The following is a 19,323-nucleotide window of genomic DNA, read 5'->3' on the forward strand; positions in this document are numbered from 1 at the left end:
CAAGGCCAGCAGCAGGCAGCAGGAGCGCCCCGACGTCCGTGGCCGAGGGGCGAGCAGCGGCCGGCGAGGGCGACGGGACCGCGACGGCCGAGCGCCCGCATCGGCATCGGCGGCGGCGCGGGCGCGGGTGAGCACGGGCGAGGGCGACGGCGAGCGCACGCATCGGCGGTGAGGCGGCCTCAGGCCTGCAGCGGCGACGGCTGCGACGCCGGAGAGGAGAGGGGAGAGAAGTGAACCAGCAGAGGAAGAAGCTGGAGAGGGCGGCGACAAAGAAGCTGGAAGAGGAGAGGGGAGAACCCGATCTGGATCGATCTCCGAGCGGACGCCGGGCCCAGTTTGCGGCGAGGACAGAGAAACGCCAAATTTGAATGGCATTTTTTTAATTTGGATGATCGATTTTTATAGGATGGTGTACCTAATCTGCTGGAGTCTATTTTTTTATCTTTCGTACTACTTTTAATATGGATGATGAGTAGTTGGGTTTTCTCTAAAAGTAGCTACAATAGTAAACTATAAGAGCATATCCAACAGATTGTCTAAATTAGACTCTCTAAATATCTATTTAGCAACTCCCCATTTTATTTAGCCACTCAAATTCATTTTTTACTTCAACAGTCTCTTCATCCACCTCTTTATTCCGAGTCTATGACATCTGGGTCCCACATGTCATCCTTTTTTCCCTCCCTCTCTCTCAATCTCTTTCTCTACCTTTTTTTTCTCTCTTTCATTTTCTTCTCTCTAAGGCAGGCGGCGGCGCCACGACCAGCGCAGGGACGCCCTGGCCGGATGGCGCCGGGGGTGGGGGCGGGTGGCTGACGGCGCCGGGGGTGTTGGCCGGACAGGTCGTCGCCAGCGGCTTAGGGTGCCGGGTGGGGTGGTGGGCGGCTGGGAGGAGAGATGTGTTGACGCCAGATTTTGGCAAATAGTCGTTATGGATCGAAACACGATTAAGGACCGAATCGGACAAGGAGGCATGAATCAGGTGGAGGCAGGAAACTGGACGCGGTGTGATTACGGCCGATAGAGTCTGAATCGGATAAGGATAAGGGTCCGATTGGGCCCAAAGCTTGGAGATGGGTTCGGTATTAATCCTGAGTCCGTATAGCTTAATTAGGTTTTATCTTGAAGTTCGGTTAGGATTCTTGTATTTAATTAGAGTTCGAACAATGCAAGTTAGTTAGTAGCGGATTATTATCCAGATAGGTTAGTTAATTCCCGGGGCTATAAATATAAGTGCACGGGGTCCTTGTAAATATCTCCAGATCAATCTAACTTGACGCATCGCCTCAACTCTTCGACTTGCTTGAGCTTTCGGCGCGAAGTTTGTCAGCTCCGCAATGTAAGTTCTAGTTCGTCAAAACTCGTCGATCAACTAGAACAGGACTGTCTCAGTTGAGTCCGATCTCCTGCCTGGTTGATCGGCGGGTTGAGTTTTATTATTACTTTGATCTGTTTTAGCTTGAAGTAGTAATAGTTCTCGATTAAGGCCTCGCAAGTTCTTCTGTCTGATTTGTTAGCATGATTCTAGTTAACCTGGTTCTGTCTCGGTTTAGTCCGATCAATCTGGTTCAACGGGGTTTTGTCATCAGATTAGATCGAGGACTTGCAAGGGCTTGTTGCTGGAGTTCCAGCCAGCATTATCTTAAGTAACCCATTGATTGGTTTGTTAGTCTCATCGATCTTCATGTCTCTATGGTTATATCATGATAGATTACATACTGTCTCGGTTAAGTCTGATCTATATATGTTTCATACGATCTGTCTGTAGAAGCCTGTCCAATCGGCCAAGTTTAATGAATCGGTTGGTTAGTTACGCTGGTTTGCCATCTTGTTATTTACATATTATAATGTTCAGCTGATATAATGTATGATTATGCCTAGATCTATACTGTCTCGATTAGGTTCGGTCTTCTAGATTTGGTATGAGTATGCATGCTGTTGGTTGTTATTGTTTCATGCCAATAATTAGTATAGCATCCCAGTTTATATTCAATTCCATATCTAGTCTCGTATCGACTGATGATTTTACGGGCGATAAGTACTGAAGCGGTCCGATCGGCTGATAAATCTCAAGACTGTCTCGGTTAGGTCTGATCTTTTGAGATTAATTGGCTGGTTGGTCTACTTAGTGTTTATCCTGCTTCTAACCTATCCGATTGGGCACATTTATATTCAATTCCTATAAAGCCGATCGTTTAGTCTATCAACTAGGGTCCTGGGGCGGTATCGGCTATTCGGCCGATAGCGATTTCAGGGTTAACCATTTTCCATGTTATATCTTGTCAGTTACAGGATCAAACTAACTGGCACGCCCAGTATTTCTAAGAATTAGCTCCTGCACTGGAGTGGTCTAAGATTGATTCCCAAGCCTACATGTGTGATCGTTGATTGTTATTTTCAGCGTCAGCACATTTTTGGCATGCCCTGCGGGACCGTGTCGAGAACCCAATTCAACCACGAGCCAATCAAGCATCCATCGGGGCAAGACAAGAAGCTGTGCCTCGAGTCCTTCAGTATGACTCAGGGTGGCCCTATGCAGAAATCTCGGCTCCCGACAGCTGACTCGGAGCCAGGGAAGAACAAGGAACTTCCCCTAGAGAACTAGTCGAATCTACAGGACATGGTAGATTCGGCAGTACACCATGCACTCATCAACCAGTCGGGTGTGCTGGTAAACACCCTGTCGGGACTGATTCAGCAGGTAGCCGATGGAGCTCCTAGCGGGGAGTCGCATCAGACGGGGCCTAGATACTTCCCAGACGGGGAAAGGCCCAGGTATCGGCAATATAGAGATGAAAGAGACCCAAGGGATGAAGAGCTGATACCGAAGAATCCTCGCGTGTAGTTGGAGGAGCTCCCGGAGAGACCAAGACAACCCTACCAATAGAGGACTCCGCCTAGGTACGCTCGGCACGCCGATCCGTACCATCGGGACAACCAGCAACACCAACCATCGCCAGTGTGGCCACATCGGCCGGAGCCAATGTATGAAGACCAATTCCGTCAGCCTGACCCAGTGCCTAGAGTGCAATTCAGGGACGAAGATTGGACAGACCGGATAGCGGAGGTCATGCAAGAGCGCTTCGGCCTAAGGTCGAGGGAACAGACTACCATGTATCGGCGCCCATACCCAGAGTGGTTTGAAAGGGTGCCGCTACCACACTGGTACAGGGTACTGGATTTCTCCAAGTTTTCAGGACAAGATGGTACATCGACCATCAAACACGTGAGCCGATTCCTGGCCTAGTGTGGGGAAGCATCGGCTGAAGACGCGCTCAAGATCCGCTTCTTCCCACTCTCACTGTCCGGATCGGCCTTCACGTGGTTCTTATCCCTGCCACCAAACTCGGTTAGGAGCTGGGCTGACCTGGAAAAACAGTTACACAAATACTTCTTCGCGGGGGTACGAGAGATGTCCCTGACTGATCTCACTACAGTAAGAAAGAAGATGGATGAATCGGTCCATAATTACGTCCAAAGATTCCGGAACGTGAGGAGCTGTTACTATTGGCTGAATTTAAGTGATCAGCAGTTGGCCGAGTTGGCATTCCAAGGCTTGCTCGGCTAGATCAGGGAAAAGTTCTCGACCCAGGACTTCGAGAGTTTGGCTCACCTCGTGCAGAAGGTATCGGCCCACGAAGTACGATACCTAGCTGAAGAATCGTTAGACTCGGAGATTGATGAATCTGACATAGGCTTGGCAGAATGGACCAGGAACAAAAAGCCAGTGAATTGTCCGTGGGTCAAGGGGGCAAAGGAGACAGAGAAATTTGATTTTGACGTCAACAAAGCCGATAAGATCTTCAACCTATTGCTGCAAGAAAAGCACATTCAGCTGCCAGCAGGGCATGTCATACCGTCGGCTGAGGAGTTGAAGAAGAAGAAGTCCTGCAAGTGGCACAATTCCGTCTCCCACCACACAAACGACTGCTAGATATTCCGGCGTTAAATCCAAGTGGCGGTCGAGCAGGGCCGTCTCAAGTTCGAGGAAACCAAGAAGCCAATGATGATAGACGGGCATCCATTCCCCATCAACATGGTCCATGGTGACATCGGCTACGGGGCAAGCAGCAGTTCTAGGAGGCATCCAGGTACCAACAATATTACGTCTGCCTCAATGATGAATAGGTACCATCGGCGCTATGAAAGGAGCCAGAGGCACGACGGGCAGTCCCGTTACGATGATTACTGGGACTGTCCGTTCTTCCAATATTGCTAGGAAGAAACAATACGGCTGCCATCCAAAAGAGACTGCCCCCGATTGCAACCCCGAGGAGCAGGATTATACCAGCAGACAGCCATGCCTCGGGAGATCAAGGACACCACCAAGGTCGACACGACGCCACGTGCCAGTACATGACAGGCTGGGTCCTCAGGAGCAGGAATACGACGATTACGACGAGGAAGAAATCGGGCAGTACTGCGATGACCAGGAGCAGCAGCCGCCAATGAAGCCCAACCGATGGTGTCTCAGTGGCCTGTTTACCAAAAATCAGAAGAGACGGTTGCAGCGGCTCCGCCAACGCGAGTTACAACAGCAGCGGGATGAAGAACAACCACCAGCACCTAAGAGGACACGTAAAGAATGGCGCATCAAATCAGAAGTCCACAAACCATCGGCCAACGTAAACATGGTGGTTATACTACCAGCAGAATACATGGCCGATTGGTCCGATGATGAGACACAAGAGGCGACAGCCCAACTGGTACTACCTCCACAACCAGCCGTCTTCAAGAAGCCGGTAGAAAAAGACCATCGGTACCTTCGACCGCTGTACATCCAGGGGCACGTCGACGGGAAGACAATGGCCAAGATGCTACTTGATGGTGGCGCAGCAGTGAACCTGATGCCATACTCCACCTACAGAAAGCTGGGTAAGACCTCCGAAGATCTTATCAAAATCAACATGATGCTAGAAGACTTCGGGGGCAACTCGTCAGAGGCCAAGGGGTGCCTCAACGTCGAGCTTATAGTCGGAAGCAAAACGCTGCCGACTACGTTCTTTGTCATCGATGGGAAGGGATCCTACAGTCTACTCCTCGGGAGAGATTGGATCCATGCCAATTGCTGCATCCCTTCCACCATGCACCAGAGCTTGATATAATGGCATGGAGATCAAGTAGAAGTGGTCGCAGCCGATAGATCGGTGAACATAGCCACAATAGATCTTCCCACGTGGAAAGCAGAAGGCTATGAATGCATCTCCAGGAAACCCTGGTCGGGGGAATTCCTAAGCGTATCGGACACTGAGATCCAGCCGATACGTGATCAGGAGTCCCAGTAAACACACTGACCGGAGCAGTCGACGACTTAGATGGGAAACTAGGTCAAGGATTTCTGTCGGCCGATAAGTTAGAAGAAATAGACATAGGACCTAGAGACAGGCCAAGGCCGACATACATAAGTGCAAACCTGACTTCGGAATTTTGGGGGGAATTAATAAAGTTGTTGAAAGAGTATGTCGATTGTTTTGCATGGGAATACCATGAGATGCCGGGTCTAAGCCGTTCAATCGTGGAACATCGACTGCCGATTAAACCAGGTTATCGGTCCTTCAAACAACCACCTAGAAGGTTCAAACCCGACATGTATGAACCGATCAAGGCAGAAATCACTAGGCTATACGATGCCAAATTCATCCGGCCTTGTCGGTAGGCAGAGTGGGTTTCCAACATCGTCCCGATGCTCAAGAAAAATGGCAAACTGCGGGTATGCGTGGATTTTAGAGGTCTAAACAAGGCAACCCCGAAGGATGAATACCCAATGCCGGTAGCCGACAAGTTAGTGGACGCGGCCTCAGGAGACAAGAAACCAACATAGTTGCCATAGTATAAGAAATCATCTATAGAAACTATTTTCCACAATAGAGGTGTCTTTCAGTAATAATGATTTTCTCTCTCTCCTAACTCTATATATTCCACCAATTGTGAGTATGACACGTGTCCCTAGAAACTAGTGGTTTCTTCCCAATGGTGAATTTATGGTTTTTTGGTGCATTGGGTGAAGATAAGACTTAGTTTCTTTATGAGAAAACCATTTCTAAGTTTTTCTCTCTCTTTTTTCATTAATTATATTGTCATGTCATCATTTTCCTTTTATGTGACAAGCTATTTAATGAGGATAGAAACCACCATTAATTAATATACATTGAGACTGCCCTAGCCCATAAATTTTGTATAGAAAAAATTGACCCATTACCACCCCTACTTGCACCATTATCTTATAAACAAAATTTTAAATTTTTAATCTAAAATTTAGAGTTGATTTTAATGTTTTTCATCGTAGTTTTGTTTTTAACCTTGAATTTTTTTAGATCACTATGAGCACGTATATAAAAGTTTTTATTCGTAAATTATTTTCGGTTTATAAATATGTCGTTTAGTTTTTTCCTTAAATAAGTGAAAAAATGGCCACTTTATTCTTTAAAGAATGCATCCAAAAATGAACTCGTCTGAGGTTTGGACAAGAGACAAGAAACCGAACGAACCAAGGCCCTGCCGGCGCCGGTGACGGAGGCAAGCAGTGGCATATTTAACCAGCGATATAGGGGGGTCCGAACAAGTTAGATATAGTTTCAGTCCTCTTTTTATTGATCTTTGCCATAAATTTTAGGGGGGGCTTCGTGGGGGCTCTAATGGTTTAAATGGGGGTAGCGGGGGCTCGAGCCCCCGCTGTCCCCATGCCAAATCCGCCCCTGGAGGCAAGAACGCCAAGGGAACAAACAGCCTGCAGCAACATCGCCATGAGCAGAACTTCTCGGTGGCGGGGACGGATATCACGGAGGGATTTGTACTTGAGCAGCGACGGAATCGAGTGAACCCCCGACCCGATGCTGACGACAAGGAAGAGAAACCCAACGGTCGGCCATGGCGTACGGGGAGGAGGAGGGCAAGGAAACTGCAACTATAGTATACAACACAGCCCCCGCTGGCTCTCCGCCAGTGTGGCCGTGTGGGGCAGGCGGCGCCGCCCGCCGTGGTGTGGGATGGCGGTGGGGATGAGACGGGCGGCGCCATGGTCCGTGGGCCAGCGCCGACTCTCATGGCCTGCCAGTGGGGCATTTCACTTTTTGCCACTCTTAGGAATGATACCTAACATATTTGTCATCTGCTGTCTATGACATGTGGGCTCTCATGTGTCTATGACATGTGGGTCAAGTGGCAAATATGTTAGCATCATTTCAAAGAGTGGCAAAATGTTAATTATTCCTCCGCCAGTAGGCTTTCTTTTGACAAATTTTTTTATTATTAATTTTATTTTTAAAAATATTTACAGAGATATATTTTTATTTAAAAAATTATAATCTCGCGTCCAACAAGTGGGTGTGGTGTATAAAACGGACAAATGACAAGTGGTGTGCGGGAGACAGCCGTTAGAGGCGGGGCAGAATTTTGCATTCTGGCGCCTTGCCGCCCTCTGTAAGGACGTTTTATCGACAGCCCGAGGCGACGCTCGTAAAATTACTGCACCGTCTTTTTTTTAGGTGGCCCCCTTGTCGTCGATTAAACGCCCTACCATAGGGGCTTTTAGGGGACACTTGCAAAATCAGCGCACTATTTTTTTTTTTTGCATATGATCCACTATCGATAGAACGCCTTGTCATAAGCCTTTAAGGGGGGCGCCTGAAAAGCCCTCGCCTTAATGGTCCTCTCCCGCACATCACACGTCGTTTGTCATATTATCTATCGTGCCTAACTAGATGGCGTTTTATACATCGCGCCCACCGGTTGTGCTTCGGAGGTTAATTTTGCAATTTTTTTGAAATGGAGATATATTTTTGTAATATTTTTAAACATAAAATTAATAATAAAAAATTCATCATTGACCATGTTGGGAATTGGATGTCCATGGCAGCTGTAGCACTTAAGCTTAAGGCACCGTTTGATTTATCTTGAAATTATTATAATCTATTTTATTATAAGTAAGCTGAAATGAAAAGATAAATTACCGTAATAAATTACTATGATTTCATTTAAACATGTTTTTATCAGATTATTGGGTAGCTGCAAACTCACTACCCTTGCATACTTTAAAATAATTGACCATATTTGTCTTTTTTTTCTAATTTATCTTATAATAATCTAGTTTACGGTAATCCAACTTAATAATCTAGATTACAATAATCTCTAACTAAAAAAACATGGCGTAAGTGCTTCACTCGTTCTTAGAAATAGCGGGTAAAAATCTTCTGGCTTTTCATTTTCTCGATTCTACGCACGTGATTCTCTAAATGATAGTACTACAACGTTGTTTAGAGAAATTTTTATAGCTGGAGATTATGTGAGAACTGTAGATGTTTGAAACTCCCCAAACATGATAGAATTTATAGTTGTATTATCCCAAAAAAATGAATGTGAAAATCTGGAATTTCTGGATTCTCGCTGCCTGCTTTTTACAATCTGGACTTTTCCAAACAGGCCACTATCTTTGTTGTCCACGTATCACCGGCCCTTTCTCAACACTAGGATTGTCCTTGAAAACAAAGGGAATGTAAGAGCAATTTTATCATGCTTAAGAAGGTATCAAGGGTACCACTGTTTTCTCTAAAATTAAAATTTGGTAACTCTTGGAATCTTACATACTAGAAGATACCAAATTTTATATAGAAAACAATAATACCTTATGATACCTCTTCAGGGATGAGAAAAATGCTCAGAATGTAAATATAAAAAGCTTCCTTTTGTCCCAATCAACGGAGGGTTTAATTATTTTCCAATATTTACAAGATATGTTTAATTCCTCTCACACCAACCCTTTTAATAAAGCAACAAATCTATCGCCAATTATGTGGAGTGTAAGTAGTTAATTATTTCATAAGTAAGCGAGGTTTTGAATAATGGCACGTCACCAAGTCATTGGTTAAATTATTACTGCTTTCATTTTAAATGATAATGCCATTATATTTAGATCTAAGATCATTCGTTTTACTATCAAAGATCATTCGTTTTACTATCAAAAAAGTAGTGTAAATATATAAAAATATAAGTCATACTTAAGGCATCTTTAGAGATTAAAACAAGTCATGAGAAAATAAATGATAAGCATGTGGTGTTGTAATAAGACAAACGGCTGTACTTATGTTATCTTTGAGAGTCAATAGTATCTTCCAGTAAAAAAGAGGGAGTAATTATTAGTATAAAAACATTGATAAATATTGCTCAGTTATACTATTTTGAAACTATTATGGAGGATAAATGCAACCATATAATTACCTAACGGGTTGAACAGAAATATTTAAAGAGAAATTGTCAAACTTTAAATGGGTTAACAGCATGCACTTTAATATATCACTTATCTGTGACTCAATGAAAAATTAAAGTATATCAACAAGATAATAAAATTGTGATATGGCAATGGCACTGCATGCGCTATGGATTGTCGGATCATACATTGAAGTGGTTTGTATTAAAGATATGAATTCAGAATATAAGAAATCGCTTAGAAAGAAAAAAAAACAAAGGCATACCAGCCCATAAGAACCATATGTCCATATTGATACCACCAAAGAAGCGATCTAACTTTTGGAAAACAATCAAGAGACAAGAAGTTCACATAAGCAGAGCTCATACCAAAGCAGAAAACACACCTGATGATGCTCCAGTACCAAAGAAAAAGGCAGCAGCTGGAGCCTGGACAGTAATGCTTCTACACACCGGAAGGACATAAATAGAACTCAAGGACTCATGAGTGCCATTTCATTTTCTATTTTAAGTTTAAACATAGTTTTAAATTCGTCTTTGTCTTTGGTTTCATTTCTTCGCTGAGTTTGTGGCAATGCACTCATCAGCTCAAGATTAGAATCTTGTAGTCAACTGCCCCTGTTAAGTCGTTTAATTATCCCAAGTTGAACTTTTATATGCTGGTCATACTTTAGCGTCAAGACAGGCATTTGCCAGCTATTTTTAAAACTCCATTTCTTAAATGCCATAAATTTGTCCAAATTTTATCCTGAGTTAGATTTTTTTTTGTTGTAGAAGTTCAGGGTCAGAGATAGAGCGCCAGCAAGTAGTAGGCAGGACTTTTCATGTTCATGTTCTGTTGTGGAACATTGCAATTCGCAGAGTCATCATTTTCTTGCTGAGTGATGGCCGTGGAACTACTGGAGACAGAATTTCTCCCGTGCGCCACAAAAACGCTTGGTAACAGGCTAAAAGTCGCTTGGGAGCTTCATCACTTTCCTGTGGTGTTTTGGTCAATTTACACATGGTAACGTTATTTGTATACCGACAGCTGGATGCGCACGGGACTATAACGAATACCGTGCGTTGAGGACGCATGGTAAAGCGAACCATGTAACGGGTTTCGGAACGGAACGGCAGGAGGATTCCCGAGTGTATATCCGCTCAGTAAGTTTGAAAAAAAATAATATGCGCTGCTCACCAGGTGCCACTCGGGAATAATTGTTATATTAACATCGTCAAACTACAACGCACGGTAATGTTGCTGAGTGCTGGCATACGATAGGGCACCGTTAACGCCGGATTTTGGTAAAATCACCGTTATGAATTGAAACACAACTGAGACCGAATCGGATAAGAAAACTGAATCGGCTGGAAACAGGAGATTGAGAGCGGTAAGAATGCAGCCGATAGAGTTCGAATTGGACAGAAGTGGAGTCCGATTGGGCTTGGGGTTTAGAGATAGATTCGGTGTTAGTTGTAAGTCAGTGTAATTTAGTTAGGCTCTATCTTAGAGTTTGTTTAGCATTTTAGATTTAATTAAAGTCCGGATACAACAAGTTAGTTAGTAACGGATTCTTATCCAGTTAAGTTAGTTAACACCCGAGGGTATAACTATGTGTGTCCGGGGTCATTGTGAAATCATCTTCAGATCAATCAACTCAACTTCGATGCATCGCCAAAACCTTCGACTTGATTGGGCTTTCGGCGCGGGGTTTGTCAGCTTCACAATGCAAGTTCATGTTTGTCAAAAACTTGTCGACCAACTAGAACATGACTGTCTTGGTTAAGTCATATCTCATGCCTGGTTGATCGGCGGGCTAAGTCATATTGCTGCTTTAATCTGTTTCTAGCTTGAAGTAGTAGTAGTTCTCGATCAAATCCTCGTGAGTTCCTTTGTTTGATCTGCGAGCATGATTCCAATCAACTTGATTATGTCTCGGTTCGATCTGATCATCTGGTTGGCCAGGTTCATGTTATCAGATTAGATCAAGTGTTCGTGAGGGTTTATCACTGAAATTCCAGCCAACATTATCTTAAGTAATATGTTGATCTATCTGTTAAATCCATCGATCTTCATGTTTCTAAGATCATATCGTACAAGATCGCGTACTGTTTTGGTTAGGTTCAATCTATGTGTGTTTAATTCGATCCGCTTATAGAAGTCTGTCCGATCAGCTGGGATTAATGAATAAGTTGATTGATTACGCTGGTTTGCTATCCTATTACTCGCATGTTACAATGCTTAATTGATTTAACATATGGTTATACCTAGGTCTGTATTGTCTCGGTTAGGTTCGATTTTCTAGATCTGGTACGAGCATGTGTGTAGTTAATTATTATTGTTTTATGCTAGTAATTGATACAACGCTTCCGATCGGCTGATTAATCTTGAAAATGTCTTGGTTGGGTCCGATCTTTTAAGATTAATTGGTTGGTTAGTTTGTTTGGCGCTTATCCTACCTCTCACTCTGCCGATTGAGCAAATTTACACCTATTATTATGAAATTCCTATGAAGCCGATCGTCTAGTTCATCGGCTAGGGTCCTGAGACGGTATCGGCTATCTGACCGATAGCTATTTCGGGGTTAACTGTTTTTCATGTTATATCTTGTAAGTTACAAGATCAAATTGACTGACACGTCCAACAATTCTAAGAATTAGGTTCTACACTGGAGTGGTCTAAGATTAACTTCTAGGCCTACGTGTGTGACCGTTGTTATTATTTTCAGCGTCAACAGGCACACAGTATATTATTTTTTTTATTTTGCATTTAATTTAGCAGTCATCCATCAAATACAAATTAGTAGCAATCACAGAAGAGTACCCACATCAGTACCTTCCTCTATCACGATGAAATCAAAGGCCAATCATATAGGAGATCACAAGTACATCACATCCTTTGACTATTTCAAAAAGTTATTCAGCATTCAAGAAGTTTATGGTTCATGCCAATTACTAGGGATACAAGAAGTTTATGATCCATAAGTGCACGCCAATTACAACCAATATTCAAAACATTTTTAAGATACTATTTAGTAATAGATAACCAATGAACATGGAGTCGATACCTGCAATTGTGATGAACCTATTAGTAATAGGAAGCCCATGTACTACAAAAGGTTGAAAGATTGAAGCTGAGAGGGCGTTTGTTTCCCTCCAAGTTTTTTTAAGTCCCTATCACATCGAATGTTTAGACACTAATTAGAAGTATTAAATATAGACTACTAATAAATCTCACCCCATAATCTTGGACTATTTTGTGAGACGAATCTATTGAGCCTAATTAGTCCATGATTAGCGAATGTGATGCTACAGTAAACATTTGTTAATCGTGGATTAATTAGGCTTAAAAAATTTGTCAAATGAAATAGCCTTCATTTATGCAATTAGTTTTGTTATTAGTCTATATCTAATAGTCCCAATTAACGTCCAAACATCCGATGTGACAAGTGAATAAGAAAAGTCCCGGGATCCAAACAGCCACTATTGATATCAAAATGGGATTCCTAGATGAAGCAATGGACTCAGGCACATACCCACAATCTCTTGCACATATAGAGCTCAGTAAAACACATGCCAAATTAGAAAGTCCACAAAGAAGAGCTCATCGGTGTTGCCATCTTCATAAGCTCTATTCAAACAGGAAAAATGTAGGAATGTAAAAATAAGTCATCTTTGTGAGTTGTAGAAGAAAGATGAAAAATCAATAGTATTTTTTGAAGCATACTTAGAAATATTCATCAATGAAGGGGTTCTCGTAGTCATCTTCACCATAGTCATAAGTATCAAATTCATCTTGTGGCAACACCCTGGATCCATTTAGAAGCTGTTAAGTCCTTCTCATTGACAATGGCTTTAGCATCCTTAGTAGTTACTTCAGAAACATTATTATGGAGTTCTCCCATAAGATCGACTATAAAAGTGCCTAGGAGGACATCTTCTTGGAAATAATGGACAACATCACCGTTGGACATAAATTCATAATCATTATCAGTAGGGATTGCTACTTTTCCAATTGGTTGCGCCTTGTATACTAGCCACCAATCAATCATGTCACTCACAAATTTGCATGGGTATGGCATGTAATAAACATACATGGTTTGATGAGCTACAACAAATGGCTCACACACTGGAAGGGTTGATGCATAGGCAACTTCTAGTAAACCATACTGTGGGGTATACCTCACTTGGGCAGGGTCAAACCAATAGCAATTAAAAAGCACAAGATTAAGTTCTGTACTACCTTGAAAACTAAATTCCACTATTTGTTTGATGTAGCCATAATACTCGCTTGCATCACTATTATCTCCTCCAATTGTGACCATGCCACTATTTATGGTGGTTGTATTTGGCCTCTTCTCATATTTCTCTATACGGAAATGAAATCCATTTACATTATAAATAATATATGTCTTCACTCTAGTATGACATCCTTCAGCTCATCATTCATAGTCATGTCTATAAGATTCTACAAGTGAAAAACTAAAACAATTATAGTGCGTTATAGTTATAAAAAAAGTGTAAAAAATGGTGTGAATGTTGAACTATGGGACTGAAAAATTACTTGCTGATAGAACCAAGTTACAAAATTAAGACGACCATTCCGTAAGATGTCCTCCTTTTGCTTTCTTGTTGGCTCACCTTGTCTATTCTACTCCTCGTATGCATGCAGAGCGGTGGTTAAGTTGTGGGTACTGGGTTGGGCTCCGTCCCCAGGTCACAGTTGTTAGGAATCTCTCCTTCACTCTCTATGTGTTTATCGCACATGCTTTTGTTTGATGCGGCCACTGGCTCACATCGTTTTCTTCTCTTTATATAGACTAAAGTTACATACAAAGAATTAACTTGCATGACAAATCTGTCCAAAAGAAAAATGGGAGAAAAAAAACTGTCCTTAAGTCCCAAGAGTATGGGAACCTATCCAGTAGCATTTAATGATTCCATTCTAAAGAAAGGTGTTCTATCAAAGCCAATCTCTATTGAGAGATGTGGTATATATCTTATCATATGCACAACCATCCCAGCTACAATATCACATAGTTTTTTTGGTCATCCTGGCTGCGCCAAATGTTATAGTTTTTTTGGTCATCCTGGCTGCGCCAAATGTCCAATGACCACGACGACACCATCGGTGGGCACCAAGACTCAAGACGCCGAGAGCAAGCAACACGGCCAAAGCCCTGGAGAAGACTGCTCATGCGTTATGCGCAGATGTCCTTGCTACACTCCACAGCCTGCTCGAGGATTGCAATGAGACCAATGCCAACACTGCCCCTACCGGCACTGCTGTGAATCTTGATCCTCCAATATCAATCCTATTCAAATGGAAATGGATATGAAGGTTCGTCCAGAACTCCAGATGCACTTTGTAGTTTGTACCACTGTGATCAACCGTCAACGCCATCCACCTGTATAAGGTAGCACCTGCTATATATCGGCTGGACAATGGTCAATTCATAATTTTGTCACCGCTCATAGCAGTTATCAATGGCTTACTCTCCAAAGCATCATGAGATTTAACATATATGGTGCACAAACTATATACAATCCACAGTTATGTCAGTACAAAATGTCATTTTTACAACCAACTCATCTTTACAGGACAAATAATGAAAGAATAGTAAGTAAACTAGGTCGTGAAAATGCGTCAGTTTGGCCACTCCAACTCATCACTAACATATACTCATTGGCATGTGTCCAGTGTATAAACGATGTTCCAATGACATAATTTGTATTTTAGGAAGATTCATGTGCTAAACAAAATCATGGCCCGGCAAATACTGGTTTAGCTTTCCGTAAAGGAAATGAACCTTGTTCAAATTAACTAGGTTGCCTATCCAGGGATAACATTTTGGTCAAATATTGGGCTGAATGAGCATAGGGGTACTACAGTCATGGAAGAGTGGCAGTTTCAGATACGATGCCAGATGTTAGTATCTTCAGAGATTAGGGTAAGGCATATGCAGTGCTGGGCAAAGCAAGCATGAAGCAAGTGGATTTTATCAAAAGGGAAACAAAGATCGTATAAATCATTGATAAACTACAGAAAGAAAAGATGAGGTATTACTCGAACGAGAGGCAACTGAGGTTAGTTCATTTGTTAAGGGGAGAAGCAAGTAAATGGTATTGGAGATCAAAAGGTTTTTAACATTCTTCATGAAGATAGCAATACTAGCAACTTTCAGTTAGTTGTCAGTGAGAAACATATGCAGCATATATATTCCATTTAGAGCAAGTAGGATCATTACCGGGGATATCCAATTAAAAGGGTGCACCACCGACTATTATGAAAGACATTTCAGGCCACAAGAGTACAATGAATTTTCTATCATATGGAGACTAGACAGGATGATATAATCTGTAACTGACCTGCTAACTGATACCCCAAGAAAGCACCAGGACAGAGCTCAGACTGAAACTGTGCCCACATGAGCTGTGGTGCCAACGATTCACTCAAGTTGCTATCTTGGTCATGAAACGCTAATGAGTTTGTTGAACCAAGTGGTCAACATGCAGCTCAAACAGCCCAAGTGATTGAATTGGCAAGCCTTTGGATAAACTGACCCTGATTTGACAGGCTGGTATGGACACATAGGTAAACCACATCACCCCAGGAATGGAATTGACAAGCATGATAATGATCATTTCTGTATTGCAAAGCAAACTTAGACTAAATCTCTTTTTGAATGAGAAAACAATAAAACTCCTGGATTGGTCATCTAGTCGCATGATCTACAAAGCAAAAACTTCATTTCATGGTGTATATCCTTTATCAAAATATTAGTTCTGGCATGTTGGCATGTCTAGAATTAGGATGGTGCAGTCAATCTAACAACTATAGTGATCTCTTCGTGGCTAATTGGCACCGCTTATTCAAATAAGTTACTCTGTACATTTGAATAGAGGTAAATATAGTGACAAACTTCTAATGCCTATCTTCAAGCCATATTTTGATTTCTATTGGTCTTCAGTGACGATTTCTACATTACCCTTCTTGTACTTGCATAGTTGCATATTATCCCCTTGAATGCAAATATGTTAAAGGACTCCACTATTAGTGCCTAACTATAAAGATTCTATTTATGTGATATATATACTGAGCATGGACCAAATATAATGTTATGGATCTTAAAACATAAATCCATTTATGTGATGGTCACATACTGCTCTAGAGTAATAACGTCAGCTTTTACATGTCCATTAAATTCATATTTTGGAGATGAGAACGTAATCCTACAATTGGAGTTGTGCAAAATATTAATGACAAAGTTGAATAACTTTCTCCATAGATTGGTTATGTGAAAAACAGAATTTCTCCCATACAGGTCATGACCCACTCATGTGCAAGCCTATATAGTCAAAGTGGACAAGTGATAATTTTCTAGCATGGCTAGTTCCTGGCGTGTCACAGATCATAATCTAGATCAGCCACTTGTAATGTCAAAATAAATTGCTTTTTTACAAAGTTTAGAAAAATCCATAGATGAATTCAGAAGATCTAAACAACTCGCAGCACATAGCGTAGCAGAGGTGAGCTATTGCAATGAAACGTTCTGGCTAATATGCCTCTATATATGTCTTGCACATAGATCAATTCATCATCTGGGCAGTGACCCACAGTCCCATATAGAACCACCAATTTCAATCTCTTTGCTAAGATTAGCTTTTCAGTTCTTTGACAACAATTTCATTTGTATTTTACACATTCAAAATGTATATGGAACAAGAAGATATCAGCATCCAACCAGAGCAATGTGCTTACTTACAGATATCACGCGGCGTTCTTGTTTTCAGAGAATTCATGGCAAGCATGGCCTCCACAAATCAACATATCTCCGGAGCTCCGGTGGCAACGCAGCCTTCCACGCCGCCACCTCCACCGGCGCCGACACCGCCGGCCCAGTCATGGCCACCCAGCTCTCGTCCTCATCCATCACAGACACCATCTCACACCCGAACGCCGCCGTCAGAGCGCGCAGCGTGGCGTCCTTGACGGCCTCGCCGTCCCTCCCCTCCTCCTCAGCCTCCACGCATGGCCCGCCGCAGTTCACCATGACCCTCCCTCCCGGCGCCACCATCCCGCCAATCCGCCTCCACGTGTCCGCCTCTTGGAGCTCCGGGAGCACGCTCCCGTTCGCGAACAGGTCGACCAGCACGCCGCCGAAGCCGCCGGGCAGCGCCTCGGCCCGGAGCGCGTCCCCGACGCGGACGAAGAGGCGGCCGGCGTGCTGCTCCTCGAGCGCCGTGAGGCCGAAGAAGTCGCGGGAGACGGAGACCACGGCGGGGTCGATCTCCCAGCCGTGGACGGAGACGTCCGGGAAGAAGTGGAGCACGGCGCGCGCGGCGGAGCCCGCGCCGAAGCCCAGGACGGCGAGGGAGAGGGCGGCGCGCGGGAGGAGGGGCGGGAGCGTGGCGAAGACGTCGAAGTAGGCGGAGGTGAGCGGGCAGCGGCGGGGGAAGGAGAGGGAGTGGATGTTGCCCGGCCCGTCGAGGAGGAGGAGGCGCGCACCGGCGAGCGGGTGGCCGGCGGCGGCGTGGAGAGAGACGTCGGCGACGCGGATGTGGTTGTACGGGGAGCGGATGTCGGCGACGAGGCGGAGCTCGTCCGGTAGAGGGTACGGGGCCGGGGTGGGAGACCTTGCTGCGGCGGCGGTGCGGACGGTGAACGGCGGCCGCGCTGGGGTTGGAGCGGCGGCCGCTACTGCCGGTAGCGCTATCGTCCCCATTTTGGCCACCGAACCTGTAGCTTTAGTTTGGCTCAACCTTTTACGTCCATAGGGGATGTTTAGCCCGAAAAATGGAAATTTATAAATGTCACATTAGATGTTGATCACTATCAGATAAGGTTTTCGACGTAAATGAAAAATCGAATTTCACGGTTTGACTAAAAACCGCGAGACGAATCTTTTGAGTCTAATTAATCCGTCGTTAGTGTAGGTGGGTTAGTGTAAACTTATGACTAATCATCGACTAATTAGGCTCAAAAGATTTGTCTCATGATTTCCTACATAACCGTGCAATTAGTTTTTCGTTTCATTAATGCTCTATTTAGATATCGAAACATTCGATACAATGTTTATAAATAAAAATTTTTTTGAACTAAACGAGGCCTTTACTTTACAACTACAAACACATGTGTGCATGATAGGATTTGTTCTGCAGTACAAGTCATCGCAACTAGATTTGTCCATTCTAGTTGGACTGATATCTCTAAGCTAAATATATTAAAAAAATGTATGGCTATAATGGATGGTTGGAGAGTTACACGAATGTTGAGTAACGCAATATAGAATTGAGTGAATCATTGATTTATTTGGATTTAAGCTTTTACCTCTATTTTTTACAATGATAAACTTTAGTGCAGGACAGACTCGGTGGAATTTGAATAAAATATCACCATCGAGAAAAAGGGACTCGTTATATTACTCTAATGTTTAAGGTTATAAATTGTTTTTGTTTTTTGGATTTGTATAAATATTGCTTATATAACCGACTCCCTCGGCCACGTCGTCTTATTGTACTTGCTCTACCTCTCCACTGCTTGTCACTCTTCTTTGCGCTTCCACGATGCGTCGACTTCGGAGTGGTGGAGGATACTCATCCGAGATGGAAGCCATGGCCCGGGCGGCGTGAGCTACGGTGACTCTGGCCTTGTCGGCATGTGCATCGTGCAATCGACCTCAACGCGTTGTGGAAACGGGACTGTGGCGTAGTGGTGCGGCGTGGGTAGGAGCGGTTTTGGTCAGCATAGAGGGTAGATCATGTCCGGCTTCTCGACATTCCTCAGCCGGCCGATGTCTCCGCTTCAGTGGCGCTGTACCGTACTCCAAGTTCCAGGCCTGTGCCCCTGGCCAGCTCCAATGGCACCGGGAAGGCAGGACCGCGGGAAGCTCCGGTGATGGCAATGCTGGGCCGTTTAGTTTAGTTAGTGCGATACAGCTTGTTTACTTGTTCCTGTTGTTAAACATGTAATACGCTTACGTGTGTATATACGGCTTGGTTAGCTGGATAGATATGAGCAGTTAACGCTAGATAAAGTTTGTTGTAACAGAATAGGACCATATCTATCCAGCCACCAACGTAAATCCTTGTAACCCATGGCGATGGTTATTATCGCTAATATAAGATCAACAAAGGTGC

At 43.6% G+C, this 19,323-nt stretch overlaps 1 protein-coding gene across 6 annotated transcripts; it reads right to left on the bottom strand.

Moving 5' to 3' along the window:
• Window positions 1-12,136: 12,136 nt before the first annotated feature.
• Window positions 12,137-17,941, bottom strand: LOC102708754. 6 transcript variants are annotated; one of them, XR_005812803.1, is made up of 4 exons: window positions 16,950-17,941; window positions 12,911-12,992; window positions 12,720-12,814; window positions 12,137-12,251 (listed from the first exon to the last, which is right to left on the bottom strand). XR_005812803.1 is itself a non-coding variant. In XM_040529141.1 (2 exons), exon 1 carries the CDS (start codon window positions 17,907-17,909, stop codon window positions 16,983-16,985), a length of 927 nt encoding a protein of 308 aa, XP_040385075.1. In that variant the 5' UTR covers window positions 17,910-17,941; the 3' UTR covers window positions 13,687-14,607; window positions 16,950-16,982. The 6 variants fall into 6 exon arrangements, 4 of the variants coding, with proteins under 4 accessions (XP_040385075.1, XP_040385073.1, XP_040385072.1 ...); XR_005812804.1 differs by lacking the exons at window positions 12,137-12,251; window positions 12,720-12,814; window positions 12,911-12,992 and adding exons at window positions 13,687-14,607; window positions 15,553-15,761; XM_040529141.1 differs by lacking the exons at window positions 12,137-12,251; window positions 12,720-12,814; window positions 12,911-12,992 and adding an exon at window positions 13,687-14,607.
• Between the last annotated feature and the right edge of the window lie 1,382 nt (window positions 17,942-19,323).

The sequence above is a fragment of the Oryza brachyantha genome, chromosome 11 (assembly GCF_000231095.2).
Source record: "Oryza brachyantha chromosome 11, ObraRS2, whole genome shotgun sequence".
NCBI lineage: Eukaryota > Viridiplantae > Streptophyta > Magnoliopsida > Poales > Poaceae > Oryza > Oryza brachyantha.

Bases quoted from the DNA above. Each gene is read 5' to 3' on its own strand.
- LOC102708754 (XM_040529141.1), bottom strand. From the start codon at position 17,909: ATGGGGACGATAGCGCTACCGGCAGTAGCGGCCGCCGCTCCAACCCCA.